At 43.7% G+C, this 26119-nt stretch overlaps 1 protein-coding gene across 1 annotated transcript in view; it reads right to left on the bottom strand.

Annotated features, from left to right (window-relative positions):
• The window catches only part of LOC137380634 (4-hydroxyphenylpyruvate dioxygenase-like protein), a 41865-nt gene extending 16388 nt beyond the window's left edge, over positions 1–25477 (bottom strand). Inside the window, exons 1-2 of the mRNA XM_068052781.1 lie at positions 24723–25477; positions 19998–20164 (exon numbers count right to left, since the gene is read on the bottom strand). Of these exons, the coding sequence (XP_067908882.1) occupies positions 19998–20164; positions 24723–25360 (805 nt within the window). The 5' untranslated portion in view covers positions 25361–25477. The remainder of the gene's footprint in view (positions 1–19997; positions 20165–24722) is intronic.
• Positions 25478–26119: the final 642 nt, after the last annotated feature.

The raw sequence follows: 26119 nt of genomic DNA, 5'->3' as shown, positions 1-26119 counted from the left end.
TCGTAGCTGTACTGGAACAGCTTGGCTACAGGCACAGCTAGTTCTGGAGCACAGGTCTTCAGTACTATTGCCAGAATGTTGTCAGGGCCCATAGCCTTTGCGGTATCCAGTGCCTTCAAATTTTTTCTTGATATCACGTGGAGTGAATCTAACTTGTTGAAAACTGGCATCTGTGATGTTGGGGTCTTCAGGAGGAGGCAGATATGGATCATCCGCTCGGTACTTCTGTCTGAAGAATGTTGCAAATGCTTCAGCCTTATCTTTTGCCCTAATGTGCTGGGCTCCCCCATCATTGAGGGTGGGGATACTTGCAGAGGCACCTCCTCCAGTTAGTTGTTTAATTGTCCACCACCATTCACGACTGGATGTGGTAGGACTGCAGAGCTTAGATCTCATCCGTCAGTTGTGGGATCGCTTAGCTCTGTCCATCGCATGCTGCGTACGCAGTTTGGCACACGAGTAGTCCTGTATTGTAGTTTCATCTGGCTGACACCTGGTGCTGCTCCTGGCATGCCATGCTGTAATCTTCATTGAACCAGGGTTGATTCCCCGGTTTGACAGTAATGGTAGAGTGGGGGATATGGTGGGCCATGAGGTTACAGATTGTGGCTCAGTACAGTTCTGCTGTTGCTGATGGCCCACAGAGCCTCATAGATGCCCAGTTTTGCATTGCTGGACCTGTTTGAAATCTATCCCATTTAGCACAGTGGTAGTGCCACACAACACAATGGAGGGCATCCTCAATGTGAAGACGGGACTTCTCTACAAGGACTGTGCGGTGGTCATTCCTACCAATAATGTAATGGACGGATGCATTGCAATAGACAGATCGGTGATGACGAGGTCAAGTTTGTTTTTCCCTCGTTTCCCTCATCAACTGCCGCAGACCCAGTCTAGCAGCTACGTCCTTTAGGGCTTAGTCAGTAAAGGTGCCACCGAGCCACTCTTGGTGATGGACATTGAAGTCCCCTACCCAGAGTACATTCTGCGCCCTTGCCACCCTAAGTGCTTCCTCCACGTGGTGTTCAACAGTGGAGGAGTACTGATTCATCAGCTGAGGGAGGGCAGTAGCTGGTAATCAGCAGGAGGTTTCCTTGCCCTTGTTTGACCTGATGCCATGAGACTTCATGGGGTCCAGGGTCGATGTTGAGGCCTCCCAGGGCAACTCCCTCCCAACTGTGCCACCACCTCTGCTGGGTCTGTCCTGTCGGTGGGACAGGACATACCCAGGGATGGTGATGGTGGTTTCAGGAACATTGTCTGTAAGACAGGATTCCGTGTGTATGACTATGTCAGGCTGCTGCTTGACTAGTCTGTGGGACAGCTCTCCCAACTTTGGCACAAGCCCCCAGATGTTAGAAAGGAGGAATTTGCAGGGTCGACAGGGCTGGGTTTGCCATTGTCGTTTCCGGTGCCTAGGTCTATGCCGGGTTGTCAGTCTGGTTTCATCTGGTGGGTACTGCGCATATTTATCATGAGGAGGATGGGAGTAAGGAGACAGAAGTGGTGCAGGGATGGATGGGGGAGGAAGCGAGAACGATATGGGTGCTCAGACTGGAAGTCTGTTCCCAGCAATAGGAATGTCTTGAAACTGTTTCCCCAGTGAAAAACAGCAGTTTTTTTAATTGCGCTCTCAATAGAGAGGAATCGAATCTCTATTTTGATAACTGTGAAATTTTTTTGGGGTACAACAGTGTTGTGGTTATGATCGGAACATAGAATTTATGAGTTCAATTCCCACCATGGCAAGTTTTGAAAGTAAATTCAGTAAATTTGACCATGATACCTAATGGACTGTCATAAAAACACAACCAACTCATTAATGGCTTCAGGAAAGGAAACCTGTCATTCCTCGCAGGTACTTCAACCAGCAGGTTGATTTAACACAAGATATATATCTGACACAGATATAAATGCCAGAGCACTTTCCCTAGAAAATTTTACATATCTTTATATGAGTAATACATTCACAGTAGCCACAGGTAACCCCACACATACTCATAAGCTGCAAAGTGGCCTTACGATTCGATGAACAATAACCCATTTATCATTCATGTGTACAGTGAACTTCTGACTAACTGACAAACTACACGGACAGACCACATCAGGCTACAACTACAAATCAGATTTATTTACAAATTACCATGAGCCTGCACCTCTGGATTACTAGTCCAGTAACATTACCACAATACTGTCATCCAGAATCAAAGGTCAATAGTCAATTGTCTTTCCAATATGCTAAGTCCACAAATCTGGCTACAGCAAAGCCACCTGGACTTTCCACTGTTACTAGGTGTTAGCAATTGCAATTTGTATTTATTTTCAGAACCACTGGCTCCTTGTTTACAGTCTGGAAGGGTGAAACCCATTGATCTTCAAGTGTTATACCCCTGCAGTCTCTGCTTTTCATAAAGGTCATTGATCCGGGTTCTTTGTTCTTCCGGTAACCATGATCCTGGTCTTGTCTTTTAAGCAGAGTTGATGCGAGGTCACCTGACTTCTTATTCTATTATAAACTACATTTTTCACAGAATCTCAGAATTGTTACAGGACGACGACATTCGGCCCATCATGTCCACACAGGCTCTCTGAAAGAGCAACACCCTCAGTTCCATTCCCCTGCCTTCTCCCCACAAGCCTGCACATTCTTCCTTTTCATTTAATTGTCTAATTCCCTTTTGAATACTTCAACTGAACCTACCTCCATCACACTCTCAGGCAGCACATTCTTGACCTTAACCACTCGCTGTGTGAAAACGTTTTTCCTCATGTCACTTTTGCTTCTCTTACCAAATACTTTAAATCTGTGTCCTCTCGTTCTTGATCCTTTCATGAGTGTGAACAGTTTCTCTCTATCTACTCTGTCTAGACCCATGATTTTGAATACCTCTATCAAATCACCTCGCAGCCTTTTCTTCTCCAAGGAAAACAAACCTAACTTCTCCAATCTAACTTCATAACTAAAATTCCTTATCCTTGGAACCATTCTCGTGAATCTTTTCTGTACTCTCTCCAATGCCCTCATGTCTTTCTTCAAGTGCGGCGCCTAGAATTGGTGCAAAACTCCAACTGAGGCCAAACTAGTGTCTTATGCAAGTTCAACATAACTTCCTTGCTCTTGTACTCTATGCCCCTATTAATAAAGCCCAGGATACTGTATGCCTTATTCACTGCTCTCTCAACCTGTCCTTCCACCTGCAATGACTTATGCAAATATACACTTAGGTCCCTCTGCTCCTGCACCCCCTTTAGAATTCCAAGGACTTGCAGGTTGATAGGTCAATTGGCCATTGTAATTTGCCCCTAGTGCAGGTAGATTTTAGGAGAATGGTGGGGAAGTGGTAGGGAATATGGGATTAATGTAGGATTAGTATAAATGGGTGGTTGTTGGTCAGCACAGACTCGGTGGGCCGAAGGGCCTGTTTCATTGCTGTATCTCTCTATGACTCGAATTGTACCCTTTATTGTATTTTGTCTCTCCATGTTCTTCCTACTAAAATGTTTCATTTCATATTTCTCTACATTGAACTTCATCTGTCACCTGCCCATTCCACCAACTTGTCTACGTCCTTTTGAAGTTCTACTCTATCCTCCTCAGTTCACAATGCTTCCAAGTTTATCATCTGCAAACTTTGAAATTGTGCCCTGTACACCAAGGTCTAGGTCATTAATATACATCAGGAAAAGCAAGGGTCCCAACACTGATCCCTTGGGACCTCCACTACAAACCTTCCTCCAGCCAGGAAAACATCCATTAACCACTATTCTTTGTTTCCCGTCACTCAGCCAATTTCGCAACCATGTTGCTACCATCCCTTTTATTCCATGAGCTACAAGTTTGTTCACAAGTCTGTTGTGTGGCACTGTATCAAATGCCTTTGGAAAGTCCATGTACACCACATCAACAGCATTGCCCTCAACAACCCGCTCTGTTACCTCCTCAAAAAATCTCCAGCAAGTTAGATAAACATGATTTTCCCTGAAGAAATCCGTGCTGGCTTTCCTTAACTAACTTGCATTTGTCTATGTGACTGCTGACTTTGATTTTGTCACGAATTATTTTTTCTAGAAGTTTTCCCATCACCGAAGTTAAACTGACTGGACTGTTGTTGCTGGGCTTATCATTGCAACCTGTTTTTGAACAAGGGTGTAACGTTTGCAATTCTCTAGACCTCCGGCACCACCCCCAAGTCTAGGGAAGACTGAAAAATTACGGCCAGTGCCTCTGCGATTTCCACACTTAACTTCCCTCAGTATCCTTGGATGCATCTCATTGGGTCCTGGTGCTTTATCCACTTTAAGTACAGACAGCCTATCTAAATTTTCTCTATTAATTTTAAACCCCTCTAGTGTCGGACTTACCTCCTATTTCAACATTGCCTGGGTTGCATCTTCCTTGGTAAAGACAGATGCAAAGTATTCATATAATACCTCATCTATGCCCTCTGCCTCCATGTGTAAATTCCCTTTCGAGTCCCTAATTGGCCCCACTTCTCCTTTTACCACCCTGTTACTATTTTTAAAACATAATCATGCTACAAAGTCCAGCATTCATAACAACTATACCTCAGCCTGAGGAAAAAGCCTCTCAGCATCTACTCTGTCAAGCCTTCCAAGAATTTTATCGTTTCAATGAGTTAACCTCTCATTCTTCTAAACTCTAAATATATGCCCATTCTACTCAATCTCTCATACCAAGTATCAATCTAGTGAACCTTTGTTGTACCCCCTCTAAGGTAGGTATATCCTGGATGGCAAAATGACAGATGGAATATAATGTGAATAAGTGTGAACTGATCCACTTTGGTAGAACAAAAAGGCAGAGTATTTCTTAAATGGTCAAAGGTTGGGAAGTGTTGATGTCCAAAGAGACCTGGGTGTCCTTGTTAATGAGTCACAAAAAGCTCATATGCAGGTGCAGCAATCAATTAAGAAGGCAACTGGTATGTTGGCCTTCATTGCAAAGGGATTTGAGTATAGGAATAAAGATGAATTGCTGTAGACCCTTGGTGAGACCGCACCTGGAGTATTGTGCACAGTTTTGGTCTCCTTATCTAAGGAAGGATATACTTGCCATAGAGGGAGTGCAACCGAGGTTCACCAGCCGTCCCAGGGCACCTTCCCCTGCAATCGCAGGAGGTGTAATACCTGCCCATTTACCTCCCCTCTCCTCACTATCCCAGGGCCCAAACACTCCTTTCAGGTGAAGCAGCGATTTACTTGTACTTCTTTCAATGTAGTATACTGTATTCGCTGCTCACAGTGTGGTCTCCTCTACATTGGGGAGACCAAGCGCAGACTGGGTGACCGCTTTGCGGAACATCTCCGCTCAGTCCGCAAGCAGGACCCTGAGCTTCCGGTTGTTTGCCATTTCAACACTCCCCCCCTGCTCACATCTCTGTCCTGGGATTGCTGCAGTGTTCCAGTGAACATCAACGCAAGCTCGAGGAACAGCATCTCATCTACCGATTAGGCACACTACAGCCTGCCGGACTGAACATTGAGTTCAATAATTTCAGAGCATGATAGCCCCCCATTTTACTTTCATTTTTAGTTATTTTTTCTTCCTTTTTTTTTACATTCTTTTTTACATTTTTAACTATCTTTTTTTGCATTTATTTCATTTCATCTTAGTTTGTTCAGTTTGCTTACCCACTGTTTTTTTCAGGTTTTTTTTTCAGGTTTGCACTTGCTGCTGTTCAATATTCAGTGTATTCACACCTAATCTGTACTAATGCTTTGTCTTTCAACACACCATTAACATATTGTTTGCCTTTGCTCCGTGACCTTTTGGTCAGCTATGTGGCCTGGTCCAATCTGCACCTTCTCCTTTGTTATCTCTTTCCCCACCCCCAACTCACTTGCTTATAATCTGTGACTTTTCTAATATTTGTCAGTTCCGAAGAAGGGTCACTGACCCGAAACGTTAACTCTGCTTCTCTTTCCACAGATGCTGCCAGACCTGCTGAGTGATTCCAGCATTTCTTGTTTTTGTTTCACCAGACTAATTCCTGGGATGGCAGGTTTGTCTCATGAGGAGAGATTGCAGAAACTAGGCCTGTATTGTCTAGTGCTTCGAAGAATGAGAGGCGATCTCATTGAAACTTACAAAATTCTTACAGGGTGGATATGGATAGGATGTTTCCTCTGGCTGGTGAGTCTAAAACAAGGGGGCACTGTCTCAAAATAAGGGGCAGGCCATTTAAGACTGAGATGAGAAGGAATTTCTTTACTCAGAGGATGGTGAATCTGTGGAATTCTCTACCCCAGAGGGCCGTGGAAGCTCAATCACTGAGCATGTTCAAGACAGAAATTGATAGATTTCTGGATACTAATGACATTTGGGGATAGTGGGGAAAAATGGCGTAGAGGTAGATGATCCGCCAAGATCTGCTTGAATGGTGGAGCAGGCTCGATGGGCCGAATGGCCTACTCCTGCTCCTATTTCCTATGATCCTTAGATAAGGAGACCAAAACTGCAAACAGTATTCCAGGTGTAGCCTCACCTATGCCCAAAATAACTGCAGCAAGACTTCCTTATTCTTATACCCCTACCCTCTTGCAATGAAGGCCAACATACCATTTGACTTCTTAATATCTCTGCATGTTAACTTTGTGATCAGTGAACAAGGACCCACAAATCCCTTTGAATATCAACATTTACTAGCCTCTCAGCTTATAAAAAATATTCTGCTTTTCCATTCTTCCTACCAAAGTGAATAATTTCACACTTCCCCACATTACACTTCACCTGTCACCTTCTTGCCCAATCACTTAATAGTCTTTATCCCTTTGCAGCCCCTTTGTATCCTCCTCGCAGTTTAATTTCCCAGCCAGCTTTGCATCGTCAGAAAACTTGGATATTCTACACTGATTCCTTTTTTAAGTCACTGATATATTGCAAGCACTAATCCTTGCGGCACTCCACTGGTTACATCCCATCATCTTACTCGGTTTTCTATCTTTTAACTAATCCTTAATCTGTGCTAATATATTATCCCCAATCCCATGAGCCCTAATCTTGTGTGGCACCTTAGCAAATGTCTTCTGAAAATCCAATATACTACATCCACTGGTTTCCTTTTATCTACCCTACTAGTTACACCTTCAAAAAGCTCTAAACAGATTTGGCAAATACTATTTCACTTTCATAAAACCGTGATGACACTACCAAATCATATTGCGATTTCCCAATTGCCTGTCACCACATCCTTAATAATAAAGTCTAGCATTTTCTGACTGATGTCAGATCTATTTCCTCTCTTCATCCTCTCCTGACAGCAGGGTTACATTTGTTACTTTCCATTCCATGGAGACTGTTCTAGAATCTAGGGAATTCTCGAAGATCAAAAATAACACAACTATCTCCGCAGCCACCTTTTTAAAACCGTAGCCGTCGGGTCCAGGGGATTTGTCAGCTTTTAGTTCCATTAATTTCTCCACTATGTTTTCTTTACTGATATTACTTGAAGTTCCTCACTCTCATCAGACCCTTGGTTCCCCACAATTTCCAGTATGTTTACGTGTCTTCGACTGAAGACAAACAAAATATTTATTTGATGTTTCTGCCAGTTCCTTATTCACCACTATAATTTCATCTTTTAATCTAACTTCTCCAATCTATCCATAGTCAACTCACTTCACATACGTAATTGGCTTTTGTTCAAATTTAGTTTTGGACATAAACTCATCACTCTCAAACTTAATATAAAATTATATCATATTACTCTTCCCAAGTGTTAGTTCAGTCCCACTTCTCCACAGGTCACAACATATTTAACATTTTCCCACTGACTGAAACAGTCAGATACACTATTTTCCCCAGAATAGAACACACTAACCAGGTTTCTTTACTGAACAACAAAATTAAACTGATTATAAAACAAGCGTTAACCAGCAATGAAGTAAAACAATATCTCAGATCAAATTTTTCAAAAGTCCCCTTTCAACCGTAACCAAATTTTACAGTCCCTTTTTACCTTAATCCCTTCACACTCACATATATACACCGGTTAACTGAAAAAAATACAACAGATTTTTAGATTAGAGCTCTATTACAGACAAAAATCAATTGTTAAACTACTTGCTTGTTTTTGAAGGCAACAGCAAATGAGATTGTTGTTCCGAACTTGAATACAGTCTAACATCTGAGCACACGCAGTCAGGTCACTGAAATCTTTAGAACAGTTCTCTTCAGGCGGCATTGAGAATTATTTTTAGCATGCTTTCTTGTAATACAAGAAACAAGATGAATAGACACAGTGGATTTCACAGGGTCTTTTCTTGGGAATTTCTGGAAAGCGAGCTGGGTGGTGGCCCTTTTTTGACACTTCAGCAGCAGACTTTCTCTCTTCCAGAAGATACATCACACATGCACACAATGACTGACAACCAAAAAACTTGCCAGTTCTTTTTTCTGCCCTTCCAAGTGCTCTCTGTTACTACTGGGCTTGTCCAATCAAAGCAGCGCTTGTCACTTTTCTGCCCGTTACCAGGGTTTCCGCTCCATCTCCAACCCAAGCCATGTGAGAACCAGCAACACGCTTGCCAATCCGGCTCCCTCAGTGCCCTCTTGATGGCTTCCTTTTTTAAAAAAACCTGGTCCAACATTTATTCAACTTAACCATAAATTTCTTTTAAAATATTTAACCAAAAAGAATCACTTTCATAACACCTGCACCCTCGGAGGAATGAAAGGCCATTTTTAAATGTGTTTCATTAAAAAGTGTGGGAAAATAGAAAACACATTTTCATACACATACGCATTCACTCTTTTCATTCAAATAACCTGAACAAAGTTCAATTGTCGATAATGCATCTCCAATAACATTTTTACCCGCAATGTGGATAATCTTTAAGTGATAAGGTTGTAACAGTAAACTCCATTGGAATAGTCTGGCATTCTGATTTTTAAATTGTTCAACTAAGGTTAGCAACAAATCAGCTGACTGCAACCTTCCAAACAGAACCCCCCTGTTGTTCCAAGTAAAGCATGGCTACCCGACCCAAACCAGACGACATGCGTCGGGATTGGGTCGGATCTCTCTTCTGGGTCCGGCATTCGGGCTCGGGTCAGGGCGGACACGGTGCTGCCTTTTGGTCAGGGAGGGAAAAACTTCCAGATTTGAACAGTGAGGACATCAAGGCAGGAAACGTGCATCCGGACTCCGCACTAGTCTGCAGTGAGCAATTCCATCCAAGGTAGAGCACAACCTCTTTAATGTAATCAGCTTCATTCCGGTGGTCGGGTCGGGCACAGGGGAAAAAAAAATCAAAGGACTCGGGTTGGGTATCAATTGCAGACCCGAGCAGGCCTTAAGCTCCAAGCAAAGAACTGGGTAGGAATCTGTCTTTGTTACTGCATTAACTTTTTTGTAGTCTATGCAATTCTGGCTGAACCTTCAGGTTTAGGCACTAATACTATGGGGAACTCCAGCTGCTTTGACTATGTTCTATTAGGTGGTTCTCCAGCAGGTATTGGATTTCTGTTTTTACCTGGGCCTGTTTGCCTGGACTTAAGTGATAAGGATGTTGTTTTATCGGAACGGATTCCCCGATATCCACATCATGTGTGGCTAAGGTTGTACATCCTGGCTTATCCCTACAGACTCTTTTAAATGCTGAGAGTAGACTTGTTAGGTTTTCTCGTTGGTTTGCAACTAAATATGAAAGCATAGTGCCCAATCTCCCTAGCCATTCAGTATTAGCTTACCAGAGGTAGGCGGTTCAATTTGAGAATTGTCTAGGCCTCCTTCTGCCTCATCCTCACTATCCCTTTCATTCTTCACTGTCCATAGTACATGATATACCTGTGCTTGCTTATCCTCCTCCCAGCAATAATATTGTTTTAACATATTGATATGACACAGCTGCTTCTTTTTCTGGCAATCTGGGATGTCAGTCAAATAATTTACTTCACCAATTCTCTTGACCTCTTTATATGGACCACTGAACCGTGCTTTCAACAGTTCACCCTGTAAAGGCATCAATACCAACACTTCATGCCCTGGTTGAAATGTTCGGGTCTTAGCATGCTTGTCTGCGCATTTTTTCATAGTTGTTTGGGAAGCTTTAAGGTGTTCTTGAGCCACTTTGCAAGCTCTCGTAAGCCGTTCCCAGAACACAGATACATAATCTAGCAAAGAGGATTCATCCCTTTGTTTCAAAAACCTTTTAGTTTTAGAGGACCTCTTATCTCATGTTCGTAAACTAATTCAAAAGGAATAAAACCTGATTCATTAGGTGAATCCCTAGTGGTAAACAAAAGAAATTCTAGCCCTTTATCACAATCATGGGGCTATTAATGACTGTATGCCCTAATCGTTGTTTTGAGGGTCTGATGGTACCTTTCTAAAGCTCCCTGTGTCTGTGGGTGGTATGCTGAAGACTTTAACTGTGTTATATCTAAGTTACCACCAAGTTGCTGAAAAATTTTAGACATGAAATTGGAACCTTGACCTGACTGAATCTCAAATGGTAAACCATATCTAGTGAAGAACTGGGTTAACTTCTCTACCAATACCTTAGCAGAAATTGTTCTCAAGGGAACGGTCTCTGGAACAGAGTAGCCATATCCATGATAGTGAGTATATATTGGTGCCCTGCTTTTGTTTCAGTAAGGGTCCTCCACAGTCCACTAACATCCTACTAAACGTTCCACAATAACTGGTATGGGAATTAGAGGTGCCGGCTTTATGGCAGGTTGCAGTTTTCCCACAATCTGGCACGTATGGCATATTTTACTAAACTGCACCACATCCTTGATAAGACCTAGCCATTAAAAATGTCGACTTATATGTGATAGGGTCTTCCGGATCCCCACATGTCCCGCTATAGGAATTCCATGTGCTAACCTTAATAGTTCCCAGTGATACTTTGGTGGTACCACTATCTGACAAACAACTGTCCAGTCTTCGCCCACAGGTCTGTGAGGTCTCCACTTACTCATCAGAACCCCAATTTTCAATAACCTTCTTGAACTTCTTTTGCCTCAGCTTCTGTTAGAGAGCTAATTGTGCCACTTTATTCAACTCTGGATCAGCTTGCTGAGCAGTGTTCAAAGACGACTTATTAAACATTTCCTTTGGATTATCCAAATCCTCAGAGTTTCAGATATTCGGCTATCTGACTGTGGTGCCAACTTTACCTCCAACAATGGAACTAGTTTAGCCATTGCATGGGTTACTACACAAGAAAGAAAAATTCCTGGAACCTTTTCCTGTAACTGTTTTGTTTCTTTAACTTCACTTGTTTTTTCCGTGACAACTGGAGATGCTACTACTTTCACTCCAGCCAAATCATTCCCCAGGAGTAGGTCAACTCTGTTCACTGGCAAGCTGTAGGACAACTCCTAGAGTTACCGTTCTGGACATTAGGTGATACTCTAGGTGCACCCAATACAAAGGTACAAGTATATACTCCCCGCCAATTCCATTAATGAAAACTTTAGCGTTCAGTGCACACTCTGGTGGAAATGTTATGCCTTTCCCCAGCAAATTGTTTGGGTGGCTCCTGTATCCCTAAGTATAACTACTGGTTTGCCTGCCTCACTTGAGGGATAAGGAGTTACCTTTCCTTTCAACAAGAATGCCCTATAACTCTCGGGTATCTTATTCACAACCCCTACACTCTCATTGGTTTTTGTACTGGGCATTACAGCTGCAGTCAGAGCTACAGCCTGATCTGTTGTACTCTCGGTCAGGGCCCCTTTCACTGCATTGGCTTTGCGCACCCAAATAAGTCCCATGGGTTTACCCCGCAACTTTCAGCATTCTGCACTAAGATGTCCCACCTTGTGACAATGGTAACATTTTGGCTTGCGGACCTCACTTCCACCCTCAGAACCTTCCTTTCTGGCCTGAGGAAGCGATCCCGGGGCATTCCCAGCTGTTCCTTCTTGTCCCTGGCTACCTGCCTTCCTTTCACTCTCCCACCTTCTATCCTTCTCGGGTTTGTGCGGGTGGCGGTCAAAAGGTTTTGGCTTATACACAAGCTCAATGATCAGCAATTTTCGCAGCCTGTCTGGCCTTTGAAACCTCCTGGTTCTCTACATGATTTCTTACTAACAGAGGGAGTGAATTTTTAAATTCTTCCAAGAGAATTAACTCCCTAAGGTTCTCATACGTTGCCTCTATCTTCAGTGCCTGGATCCAACGATCAAAATTCTATGTACATCTGCCCAGATAATCTCTGGAGGTTCTGAAATTTCTGTCGGTGAGCTTCAGGGGCTAACTCATATGCAGTGGGCCTTTTTTGCCATCTCAATCTGCAGAAGCCTCCTCAGAAAGCATGTCATAAACTTCATGAGCTCTGCCCATCAACCTGCTTTGCATAAGTATTGTCCAGCTTTCCTTTGGCCATTTCATTCGTTTGGCTCTCTTTTCAAAAGAAATGAAAAGTGCCTCAACGTACCTTTCCTCAAATTTCAGGAGGGCTTGTACAAATTTAAACAGCTCTCCAATGGATCTTGGACTGGAGTTGGATCTTTCCCCACCAGAACTTTCACTGGAGTCAAGATCACCCCTTTATCTTAGTTCCATCTTTTATAATTTCTTCTCTTTCACTTTCTCTTTGAAATTCAAGCTTAAATTTTTCCAATTTTATTTCGTTTTCCTTGTCAAGCTGCCTCATCTGTAACCAAATTTTAGCTAATTCAACTGCACTACCCCTGGTTTGCTTTCGTCTTCCAATTTCAAAAAGGTGCTATTACTTCAACTATGTCTGCTTTCTTAGTGCCTGATTTTAATTCTAATCCCAATTGTGCTGCCAAATCCTTTACTTTAACCTTGGTTAAGTATCTCAAATCACTGAGGGATACATCCTCCTGCTCCAGAAAGGTTTCAGCAACTGCTATAGACATTCGGTGGTGTAAACTCTACTCTGTTGCACAAGAAACCTGTTTTTTTTTCCCTTTTCAATTATTATTACCCCACTTACAGTTGTACGCCGCCAGCGTTCGATTTATCCCGAAAAGAGAGCCTCCAATTAAATATATAGTACGACCGAGGCGGGAGGAGTGCACTGTTAATTCAGTCCCACTTCTCTCACAGGTCACAATATATTTTTTTAACATTTTCCCACTTACCGACATAGTTGATCAGATACACTATTTTCCCCAGAATGGAACACACTAAACAGGTTTCTTTATAAGAATAAAATTAACAGTTCATTATAAAACAAGTCTTAACTAGCAATGAAGTAAAACAATATCACACAGATCAAATTTTTTTACAAATCCAACATTAAATTTTTAGAAGTCCCCTGTCTACCTTAAACCAAATTTTAAAGTCCCTTTTTACCTTAACCTCTTCACACTCAAACACATGTGTGCACCGGTTAACTGAAAAAATAAAAAAAGATTTTTTAGATCGGAGCTCTGTCAGACAAAAAGCAATTGGGCTAACTACTTGCTCATTGTTGAAGGAAACAGCAGATGAGATATGTTGTTCCAAGCTGGCATATAGTCTAACTTCTGAGCACACGCAGTCAAGTCACTGAAATCTTTAGAACAGTTCTCTTCAGGCGGCGTTGAGAATTATTTTTAGCATGCTTTCTTTAAATACAGGAAACAAGATGTTTAGACAATGGACTTCAAAGGGTCTTTTCTTGGGAGTTTCTGGAAAGCAAGCTGGTTTGTGGTCTTCTGTCCTTTTTTGACAGATCAGCAACAGACTTTATCTCCTTTCATAAGGTAAAACATACACGCACACTGACTGACAACCAAAAAACTTGCCAGTTTTTTTTCTGTCCTTCCAGGTGCTCTCTGTTACATAGAAACATAGAAAATAGGAGCAAGAATATGCCATTCGGCCCTTCGTGCCTATTCCGCCATTCATTATGATCAAGGCTGATCATCCAACTCAGTAACCTGTTCCCACTTTCCCCCCATATTCTTTGATCCCTTTCGCCCCAAGAGCTATATCAACTCTTTCTTGAAAACATAGTGTTTTAGCCTTAACTGCTCTCTGTGGTAGCCAATTCCACAGGCTCACCACTCTCTGGCTGAAGAAATTTCTCTGTATCTCAGTCCTGAATGGTTTACCCCATATCCTCAGACTATGAACCCTGGTTCGAAACTCGCCCACCATCGGGAACATCCTTCCTGCGTCTACCCTGTCAAGTCCTGTTAGGATTTTATAGGTTTCTATGAGATCCCCCCTCACTCTTCTGAACTTCAGCGAATATAATCCTAACCCACTCAATCTCTCCTCATACGTCAGTCCCACCATCCCAGGATTCAGTCTGGTAAACCTTCGCTGCACTCCCTCTATAGCAAGAATATCCTTTCTCAGATAAGGAGACCAAAACTGCACACAATATTCCAGGTGTGGCCTCACCAAGGCCCTGTATAATTGCAGCAAGACATCCCTGTTCCTGTACTCGAATCCTCTCGCTATGAAGGCCAACGTACCATTAGCCTTTTTTACCGCCTGTTGCACCCACATGCTTACCTTCAGCGACTGGTGTACGAAAACAGCCAGGTCTCATTGCATATTCTCCCCTCTCAGTTTATAGCCGTTCAAATAATCTGCCTTCCTCACATTTGTCCACATTATACTGCATCTGCCATGCATTAGCCCACACACTCAATTTGTCCAAATCACCCTGAAGCCTCTCTGCATCCTCCTCACAACTCACCCTCCCACCCAGTTTTGTGTCATCTACAAATTTGGAGATATTACATTTAGTTCCCCCATCTAAATCATTAATATATAGTATGAATAGCCAAGGTCCTAGCACCGATCCCTGCAGTACCCCACTAGTCACTGCCTGCCATTCGGAAAAAGACCCATTTATTCCTATTCTTTGTTTCCTGTCTGCGAACCAATTTTCTATCCATTGCAATACACTACCCCCAATCCCACGCGCTTTAATTTTATACACTAATCTCTTATGTGGACTTTGTCGAAAGCCTTCTGAAAGTCCAAATAAACCACATCCACCGGGTCCGCCTCATCAACTCTACTAGTTACATCCTCGAAGAATTCTAGTACATTTGTCAAGCATGCTTTCCCTTTTGTAAATCCATGCTGACTCTACCCGATTCTACCACTGTTCTCCAAGTGCTCTGCTATAAAATCTTTGATAATGGACTCTCGAATTTTCCCCTCTACCGACATCAGGCTGACTGGTCTATAATTGCCTGCTTTCTCTCTACCTCCCTTTTTAAATAATGAGGCTACATGAGCTACCCTCCAATCGGTAGGAACTGCTCCAGAATCTATAGAATCTTGGAAGATGACCACCAATGCATCCACTATTTCTAGGGCCACTTCCATACTCTGGGATGTGGATCATCAGGCCCTGGGGATTTATTGGCCTTCAATCCCATCAATTCCCCCAATACCATTTCTCTACTAATACTGATTTCCTTCAGTTCCTCTCTCTCACTAAACCCTGTGTTCCCCAACATTTCTGGTATGATATTTGTGCCCTCCTTTGTGAAGACAGAACCAAAGTATGTATTTAGTTGTTCAGCCATTTCTTTGTTCCCTATAATAAATTCCCCTGTTTCTGACTGAGGGACCTACATTTGTCTTCAATCTTTTTCTTTTCACATACCTATATAAACTTTTACAGTCAGTTTTTATGTTCCCCGCAAGCTTGCTCTCGTACACTATTTTCCCCTTCTTAATCAATCCCTTGGTCCTCTTTTGCTGAATTCTAAACTGCTCCCAATCCTCAGGTCTGTTGTTTTTTCTGGCGAATTTGTATGCCTCTTCCTTGGATCTAACAATATCTCTAATTTCCCATGTAAGCCATTGTTTGGCTACCTTTCCCGTTTTACTACTGGGCTTGTCCAAAGGAGCGCTTGTCACTTTTCTGCCCTGTTACCAGGGTTTCCGTTCCATCTCCAACCCGAGCCAGCTAACAACCAGCAACACCGTTGCCAATCCGACTCCCTCAGTGCCCTCTTGATGGCTTCCTTTTTAAAACCTGGTCCAACATTTATTCAACTTAACCATAAATTCCTTAGAATTTTTTTTTTTACAAAAAAATCCATTTCATAACACCAGATAATGCTTTGCTATAGGATTATAATTAACTATATTTGACTCTGCCTTATCACACATTAGATCTAAAATAGTCTCTTCCTTACTTGGTTCCTTGACATACTTTTCTAGAAAACTGTCTCAAAAGCATTCCATGAGCTTGTCTTCCAAGCTACTTTTGTGAATTTAGTTTGCCCAGTTTACATGAACATTAAAGTCTCTCACAATTATTGCACTATCCTTGTTACGTGTTACTGTAATTATACTCTGTCCAACACAACAACCACTGTTAGATGGCCTACAAACTACTTCCACCAGCGTTTTCTGTCCTTTGTTATTTCTTAGCTCCACCCAGACTGGTTCTACACCCTGATTTTCTGGGCTAAAATCCTTTCTCCCATCCTTTATCATCAAGGCTACTGCACCTCCTTATCCACTTTGGATATCTTTTCTAAACGTCAAGTACCCTGAAATATTTAATTCCCAACCTTGGTCATCCTGCAACTGCATCTCAGTAATAGCTACTAAATCAAACCCACTTACCTGTGTGTGTGCCATTAATTCATCTATCTTGTCTTTTGTGCATTTGAATATAGAGCCATTAATTTTAACCTTTTACTATTTTCCACTGATGTGGCCCTATTGCTGTTATTAAACTGTCCGTCCATTCCTGACACAATCCACTTGATTTTATACAAATCATTACCCTGCTGTACAGCTTTAACTTTTCTCTTCAAACAGATAAGTTTACCCTTATCTGAACCCTCCCTCCCATTTATTAGTGTAAAGCCCCATTCTTGAAATAATCCACCTAGGTAGAGATGACTTATCTGCATCATAGACATCAATACAGCTGAAGTGTAATACTGTATCCTCTTCCAACATGCAATATTCAAATCAAAGGAATCACAAGCTGACCAATTATCAAAATCCCATGAACAAATATTAATATAGTCTTTCACATAATTTTAAACAAGAGACCCACAACAGTGATCACTGTCAATGTCAGATGCAAAACAAAGACAGGAGACAGGACCAATACCTGTCAGCCAAAAACTGTTCTAGGTGAAAATGATAAAAGCCCATAGGACATATCCTTGTGTCATCTCACAAGTTAGTCGAGTCACCCTTATGCACTTTCTCAAAACCAGTTACGGGAAACTATCCAGAGTCAAATCCATGTCCTTTTTGAAGCATTGCAATCAAATGATACCCAGTACTCTAAAGCAGGACCTCACCATAAACATTGCTTTAGCTATACAGCCTAATATTCTACTTGATCACACCAAATCAACATTGCAAGCATGTACTATTACTTTTGTACAGGGCAATTTTGGCTCTGTTAACACTCTTGCCCGAAATGAAACATTGAGTTCGGGAACCGCTCTAATGCTTGAGAATATGAGGTTGACACTTCAGTGCAGTACTGAGGAAGCGCTGCATTGTTGGAGGTGCTGATAACTTAAACCAATGCCATATCTTCATGCTCAGTGATATGACACTACTTAAAGAGCAATGGAGTTGTCTTGCTGCCTTGACCAACACTTATCCCTCAACATTGAATCTAACTTGACTATCCTATCAAGAGAGATTGGGTAAACTGGGCCTGTATTCTCTAGTTTCAAAGAATGAGAAGTGATCTCATTGAAACCTACAAAATACTGAAAGGAATAGATAGGGTAGATGCAGCTAAGATGTTTTCCCTGGCTGGGGTGTCTAGGAACAGGGGACACAATTTCAAAATAGGGGGGAAGCCACTTAGGAACAAGATGAGGAAAGATTTCATTATTCACAGGGTTGTGAATCTTTGGAATTCTCTACCCCAGAGGGCTGTGGAAGCTCAGTCATTGAGTATGTCTAAAGCAGAGATTGACAGATTTCTAAATACCAATGACATAAAGGGATATGCGGATAGTGTGGGAAAAAGCCATTGAAGTGGATGATCAGTCATGATCGTATTGAATGGCTGAGCAGGCTTGATGGGCTGAATGGCCTACTCCTGTTCCTATGTACAGATTAACTGATCATTTATTACATTTACTGTTTTCTGGATCATTTGTATTCAGATTGGCTATATTTCCAACTTAACAGTGACTTCACAATTTTGACGTATCCTGAGGACACAAGGTATAGTGTAAGCTATATAAATGCAAGTTATATTTCTTCTTTAGGCTTATTTCTAACTCTGGGTGTGTATATTCCCTTTATTGTACACCCACACCACTTAGTTTCTCCTCCCAAAATATAAAATGACATCCCTCAGTGTTAAATTTAATTTGCCAATTTTCTGGCCAATGGCACAACCATACACAATACTAAAGCGAGGTCTGACCAGTGCATTATAAAGCCTCAGAATAACCATTACAGACTTTTTCCTCTGTTGTTTTAACTATGCACAACAGCATTTCATCTGCTTCTCCATAGTGGCTCAATCCTTCTGCACATTCTTTACTGCAATTTGTTTTTCCTATTTTAGTGTGGTCAGCAACATTATCAATCCTACAAATGCTTTTTGCATTGTTAATTTATTACATAGATATACAGAAATGGCAGCAGTCCCAGCACTAATCCACTAAGTACTCGACTCAGTATTTCATCATGCTCTGACACTATATCTGTCAGGTTATTCCTCGATTCCTATTCTTTTACAAAGTGACACCTGACGGCGCAAAGCGATCACAGACGTCAGCAGTGCTTGCGAACATTTGCCAGCATGAAAGAGTGCATGCGCGCTGACGTCACAACGCAATGACGTCATCACCCTTCAATAGCCGTGATCAGCAGCTCCATTCCCCCTAACAGAATCCCCCTCCCTCCTGCCTCGCCGCTGCCTTCCCTCAACAACTTGCACCCGCCCTCGCCGCTTCCACCCAGCCACTTGTTCCAGGCCTTGCTGCTTCCCCCACTTGGTCGCCCGCTCCCCACTGCCTTCCCTCAACCACTTGCTTCCGCCCTCGCCGCTTTCCCCCCCTTGTCCACTTGCTCTCGCCCTTGCTCTCCCCCAGCCTCGTCTCTTCCCCCTTCGGCTGATTGCTCCCCGCCGTGCCAAGGGGCGGGGAATGAGGCACCAAAGTGGCGAGGGCAGGAAGCGAGCGGCTGAGGGAAGACAGTGGCAAGGCGGGGAGCGAGTGGCCGAGGTGGGAAAAACTGCGAGGTGCAGAGCGAGCGGCGATCAGACGGGCATGGAAGTGGCGAAGAGAAGCGCAATGGCAGGAGGGAGGGGGGTACTGCTGGGGATGGGATGGAGGCAGTGATCGCAGCCACTGTGGGGATTTTAGTTTAAGGCTGTGTTTGCTTTTTGTGACAAATTGAGCAGTGCCATCTTGATTACTGGCAGCTGCCTAAGACATCGCAGTGAGTGACGTTTCAGTGAATGAGGTTGCATTTGCGCATGTGCCAGAACTGTGCCACCTAGTGGTTGCGTTGTTTTTTTAAATCCAGTCCCATGTTCTACCATGGATTTCCATGACTTAGCTTAAGTCTTTCATGTGGAATCTTGTCAAAGGCTTACTGAAAATTCAAATGTATCAGTTTATAGGGCATTCCTATATTTTAAGGTCTTGAAAAGAAATAGACCTTCCCACCTAAATCAATGCTGATTTTTTTTTTTTGAGCTGTTGCCCACCAGCTTTCTCTCTAAAATGTTTCCAATACTCATGTTCAGCTAATGGATTGCCAGTTCCTGAATTAAATTTGCGCACCTTTTGAAATATGGAGACTTGTGTTGAAAATCACACGGAATGTCACCAGTATCCATTATTACTGATGGCTCACACATGGAAAGGAAAATTAAAGGTCATATTTGATCTTCTACCAATGAACTGAAATAAAAACTGTATAATTATATGCAGATGATTAATTTAATTAAGGCAATGAAAACTAGATCTGAAAGACATTGTGAGGAATGTGTGAATTTATCCTCGACTTAAAATGCAGTCTTGGTACTCAAAATATTTAATGATATGCACAGATACTTGGGTACCAATACTGTAAATAATACTGTACCTGAATAGGACAAGGACTCCGCTATCACAAATTTGCAATCTATTTTCTTCTCTTTAGTCATAGGCATTGACATGCCAACCTCACTGCATTTCCAGTACTCCATACAGGTCAAGCGCAGTCCAATGTCAGTCTCTTCAATGACATAACCTTCATCTACATCTTCATTTCTGAAAAGTCAAAAATAATTGACACCATCAGATTTTCAAGTTACTCACATCAAAAAGCTCTGACTACTTGATTTACTCCCAAAACAAGTTATGCAAGCAATGTCTCAAAAATAGCACAGCTGAATGTAAAATTATATTCTGCAACAAATACAATTTGTATTTCTATAGCACCTTTAATGTCAAAAATGTCTACAGCATTTGTAGGTGTGGGGGGGGGGGGGGGGGGGGGGGGAGAAAAAATAAATAGGAATAGATAATGGAATGGATTCCTGAGCGCAAACAGGTTTGAGTCTTTTTTGGAGGAGAGGCAGACAAATGTCAGACAACTGAGAAACTACTGAAAGTTGAACATTGTTTTTTAAAGCCTCAGTCATGCCTCGTATAGTGCATGGTGCTTGTAGCAGAATTGCTCAGCTGTTAATGCTGTGGAACTGCCCTAATATACACTACAGGGTAGATTTCCTAACACTGATAGCAACATTAAAATAACCGAGCTGACAAGCTTCCAAAGTTGTCTGAAAGTTATGACAGCAACTTCGATTTCTGGACGATGACCTTCTGCAATGCCTAGGGAAGAACTATGGAGGCTGACAAGGTGAAGACTGTCAGTGGCCTGTACAGGCAGGCTGAATGCTTATTGACTTGCAACAGTCGGCTAATACTGTACATCATGCTTCTTTCCAGACAAACAGTACTGGTTTCATATAATGAGGATGTGTGAATGAATGTAAGTATAAGTTACAGAGAAGAGGGGGTCAAACAACCTTATCTCAAAACAGACTGTAACCCACTGGGTCCTTATTTTCATGGCACAGCACATTATAAATGGTGTCTCCGGTGTACAGATCAAAGTGAATGCTGGAGATGGGAGCCTGTACTGATTAGTATTTGTAAACAATGCAAATATCTAAAATGAAAAAGGACCTCACCATACAAAGAGAGAAAAAAGATGGTTCAATGTTTAAGGTAGAGATTTTGTCATAACTGGAATATAAGTGAGCCCATTCGTAGAACTCAACAAATAAACTTTAGCACTTTTACCCTAGAAAATGTCCCCAAGTTGAAAAATTGATGCTGAGCAGTATGAAGACAAATAGGCAATGTGACCAAAGTCATGGTTTTTAAAAGTGGGGAGCGTTCTAGAGTGTAGAACCAAGATGGCTTAAAACCTCCATTGGCCAAAGTGGAGAACAAGGGTGGGCAGAGACGAAATATATCCAAACATAGACTGGGATAATAGTAGTGTAAAGGGTAGTGAGGGGCAAGAGTTCCTAGAGTGTGTTCAAGAAAATTTTCCACAACAGTGTATTGCTAGTCCAACCAGAAAGGAGACACTGCTAGACCTGGTTCTTGGTAATGAGGTGGGCGAAGTGGATCAAGTATCAGCAGAACAGTATTTAGGGGATAGTGATCATTGTATCATAAGGTTTCGGCTGACTATGGAAAAGGACAAAGAACAAAACAGGTTACGAATAATTAACTGGGGGGAGACCAACTTCAATGGGGTAAAAATGGAGCTGGGGTGAATAAATTGGAGCCAAAAGCTGGCAGGAAAACCGGTAGATGAACAATGGGCTACCTTCAAAAAGATAGTTCGGGCACAGTCAAGGTATATTCCCATGAAGGGGAAAAGTAGAGCAAACAATCCAGGCCTCCCTGGATGACAAAAGAGGTAGAGATAAAGATAAAGAAGAAAGTGTGTTTATGAAACATGCCATGTGGAAAATTTGATTGAGAACCAGGCTGAATTTAGAAGGTCCAGAGGGGAAGTGAAAAAGAAACTAAGAGAAGCAAAGAGACAGCATGAAAAGAGACTGGCAGCTAGCATTAAATGAAACGCAAAGTTTTCTATTCTTTTGGGCCTCCTTATCTCGAGAGACAATGGATACGCGCCTGGAGGTGGTCAGTGGTTTGTGAAGCAGCGCCTGGAGTGGCTATAAAGGCCAATTCTGGAGTGACAGGCTCTTCCACAGGTGCTGCAGAGAAATTTGTTTGTTGGGGCTGTTGCACAGTTGGCTCTCCCCTTGCGCCTCTGTCTTTTTTCCTGCCAACTACTAAGTCTCTTCGACTCGCCACAATTTAGCCCTGTCTTTATGGCTGCCCGCCAGCTCTGGCGAATGCTGGCAACTGACTCCCACGACTTGTGATCAATGTCACACGATTTCATGTCGCGTTTGCAGACGTCTTTATAACGGAGACATGGACGGCCGGTGGGTCTGATACCAGTGGCGAGCTCGCTGTACAATGTGTCTTTGGGGATCCTGCCATCTTCCATGCGGCTCACATGGCCAAGCCATCTCAAGCGCCGCTGACTCAGTAGTGTGTATAAGCTGGGGATGTTGGCCGCTTCAAGGACTTCTGTGTTGGAGATATAGTCCTGCCACCTGATGCCAAGTATTCTCCGAAGGCAGCGAAGATGGAATGAATTGAGACGTCGCTCTTGGCTGGCATACGTTGTCCAGGCCTCGCTGCCGTAGAGCAAGGTACTGAGGACACAGGCCTGATACACTTGGACTTTTGTGTTCCGTGTCAGTGCGCCATTTTCCCACACTCTCTTGGCCAGTCTGAACATAGCAGTGGAAGCCTTACCCATGCGCTTGTTGATTTCTGCATCTAGAGACAGGTTACTGGTGATAGTTGAGCCTAGGTAGGTGAACTCTTGAACCACTTCCAGAGCGTGGTCGCCAATATTGATGGATGGAGCATTTCTGACATCCTGCCCCATGATGTTCGTTTTCTTGAGGCTGATGGTCAGCATGAAAAGAGACTGGCAGCTAGCATTAAATGAAACGCAAAGTTTTCTATAGGCATATAAATAGTACAAATAAAAAAACTGGGATAGTTAAAATCTCTTCAGCTGCTTCATCAATGACTTCCCCTCCATCATAAAGTCAGAAGTGGGGATGTACGCTGATGATTACACAATGTTCAGCACGACTCCTCAGATACTCAAGCAGCCTGTGTCCATATGCATCAAGACCTGGACAACGTCCAGGCTTGGGCTGATAAGTGGCAAGTAACATTCGCACCACTCAAGTGCCAGGAAAAGTCCATCTCAAAAAAGAGAGAATCTAACCATCTCCCCTTGACGTTCAATGGCATTCCCATTGCTGAACCTCCTACTATCAACATCCTGGGGGTTACCAATGACCAGAATCTGAACTGGAGTAGCCATATCAATGCCATGGCTGCAACAGCAGGTCAGAGGCTAGAAATCCTGCGGCAAGTAACTCACCTCCAGACTCCCCAAAGCCTGTCCACCATCTACGAGCACAAGTCAGGAGTGGAATGGAATACTCTCCACTTGCCTGGATGCGTGCAGCTCCAACAACACTTGAAGCTCCACCATCCAGGACAAAGCAGCCCGCTTGATTGGCACCCCATCCACAAACATTCACTCCCTCCACCAACACACAGTGGCAGCAGTGTATACCATCTACAAGATGGCACTGCAGCAACACACCAAGGCTCCTTCGACAGCACCTTCCAAATCCACAACCTCTACCACCTAGAAGGAAAAGGGCTGCAGATGCATGGGAACACCACCACCTGCAAGTTCCCCTCCAAGCCACACACCATCCTGACTTGGAACTATATTGCCGTTCCTTCCCTGTTGCTGGGTTAAAATTCTGGAACTCGCTTCCTAACAGCACTGTTGGTGTACCTACACCCCAAGCACTGCAGATGTTCATTTCTGTTTTGGGCAGCACAGCGGCTAGCACCACAGCCTCACAGCTCGAGTGACCCGGGTTCACTTCTGGGTACTGCCTGTCCGGAGTTTGCAAGTTCTCCGTGTCTGCGTGGGTTTCCGCCGGGTGCTCCGGTTTCCTCCCACAGCCAAAGACTTGTAGGTTGATAGGTAAATTGGCCATTCTAAGTTGCCCCTAGTGTAGGTAGGAGAATGGTGGGGATGTGGTAGAAAATATGGGGTTAATGTAGGATTAGTATAAATGGGTGGTTGTTGGTCAGCACAGATTCAGTGGGCCGAAGGGCCTGTTTCAGTGCTGTATCTCTAAAAAAAAAAGGCAGCTCACCATCACCTTCTCACAGTCAATTCGGGATGGGCAATAAATGCTAGCCTAGCAAGTGACACCCACATCCCATGAACAAAAAAAAAATTGGGATAGTTAAAATCCCTATTACAGCTCTATTGCTTTTGCACTTCTCGGAAATTTGCCTACATATCTGCTCTTCTATCTCCCTCTGACTGGGCGTCTATAATATATATAATGCAGTGTGACTTTCCCGTTTTTGTTTCTTAGTTCAATCCATATGGCCTCATTTAATGAACCTAACATATTATCCCTCCTCACAGCTGTAATTGTTTCTTTGACCAAAAGTGCCACCCCCTCCTTTTTTATCCCCCTCTCTATCGCGTCTGAAACCCTGTAACCAGGAACGTTGAACTGCCATTCCTGTCCCTCCTTAAGCCAGGTTTCTATAATTGCGATGATATCATACTCCTCAGGTCCCCATGAATTACTTTCAAAAGTAATTCACTGTACTTGAAGAATGGCTGGAAGCCCGTCCTCCTTTCAGTCAAACTTCCCCCACTCACCGGCTGACGAGTAAACGCTGGAAGCCGAAGCAGCTGCGGTACCAGTCCATGATGTGGGCGCTCTGCCGCCGGGGACATACGTAGGTGATGTGGTCGAAATGCGTGATCGCCACAGGTCCCCCGACCGCCTGCTGCTGCTGTTGTTGTTGAGCCCAGTCCCCGGGGCAAGGTGGCGGGTCGAAGCCGGGCAGGAAATCCCCACGGTAGCCGCTTCGGTCGATCAGAGTGTGGCACACATTCCCCAACACAGAGCGCACCACTGAGTAGGTGACACAGCCCAACTCGTCCTCCACCAGCCTGGGTGGCACAAGGACCCGACAGCCCAGGCGATCCAGGCACAGCGTCGCCCGCTCCACGTCCTTGACTTCGAAGGACACGTTACAGGCGCTGTCCACCGCATGGGCCACGGCCACATCGTACAGGAGGTCCCGGGACCCCAGCTCCGAGCACGTACCTCCCGGGCTCTCGTTCACCAAGAACACGGCAGAGCCGTTCCTCAGGACCAGCTGCCTGGCCAGCCCCGTCTCCCGGCTGCCGCACAACTGGAAACGGAAGCGATGGGCGAGGTCACGAGCCAGGCGCTTGCTGTTACTGACGTGAAAAGAAATATGACTCAAGCGCAACACCTGAACCGCCATGGCAGCACGAGAGAGGGACAGAGCCCGGGCACCACGAAGAGGGCAGGCGGGAACGTGGGGGATAAGGGGCGGTGCGTGAAGACCACGAGAAGCGAAAGGGGCCTGGAACCCACGTGGAGGAGGGGCGGGCGGTATGGAAAAGGGGCGGGGCGTGGAGCCACGTGAGAGGAGGGGCGGGGCGTGGAGCCACGTGAGGGGAGGGGCGGGGCGGGGCACCAGCTTGGAGAGGGGTGGGGTGCGGAACCGGCGGGACGTCGAGCCCACGTGGAGGCGGTATTACAAGATCACAGAATTGTTACAGGTGGAAATGTCGTTCAGCTGACTGCACTTCACCCAGTCGTGAAGTGCTGTCTTTGAACAATATTAACATATTAAACCATCCCCAAGGTGTTTCAAAACAATGTAACAATAATGAAAAAAAACACCATCAACGGTGGAGAAAATAGAAGTGGTACCCAAAAGTTTGGTCAATGAGTTTGAAGGAAGATCTTAAAAAGAACAGGGAGCAAGAGCTTTAAGATTCCAGACCAGGGGGCCCAGGAAGAGTCATATCCGACTCAAAACGTCAACTCTGTTTCTCTCTCTACAGATGCTGCTAGACCTGCTGTGTGTAATATTCCGGTAACTATTAAGGCTTAGTACAGAATATATTAAGACTTAGCACAGAACATATGAGTCTTGCATCTAAGACTTCCAACTACAGCTCTCCACAAGGTTCTGTACAGATTACAATACATCACTTCCTGTGATGATGGTCAG

The sequence above is a fragment of the Heterodontus francisci genome, chromosome 20, assembly GCF_036365525.1.
Source record: "Heterodontus francisci isolate sHetFra1 chromosome 20, sHetFra1.hap1, whole genome shotgun sequence".
Classification (NCBI taxonomy): domain Eukaryota; kingdom Metazoa; phylum Chordata; class Chondrichthyes; order Heterodontiformes; family Heterodontidae; genus Heterodontus; species Heterodontus francisci.
The sequence above is the reverse complement of the archived record's forward strand: the minus strand, read 5'-3'. Positions and strand labels throughout refer to the sequence as shown.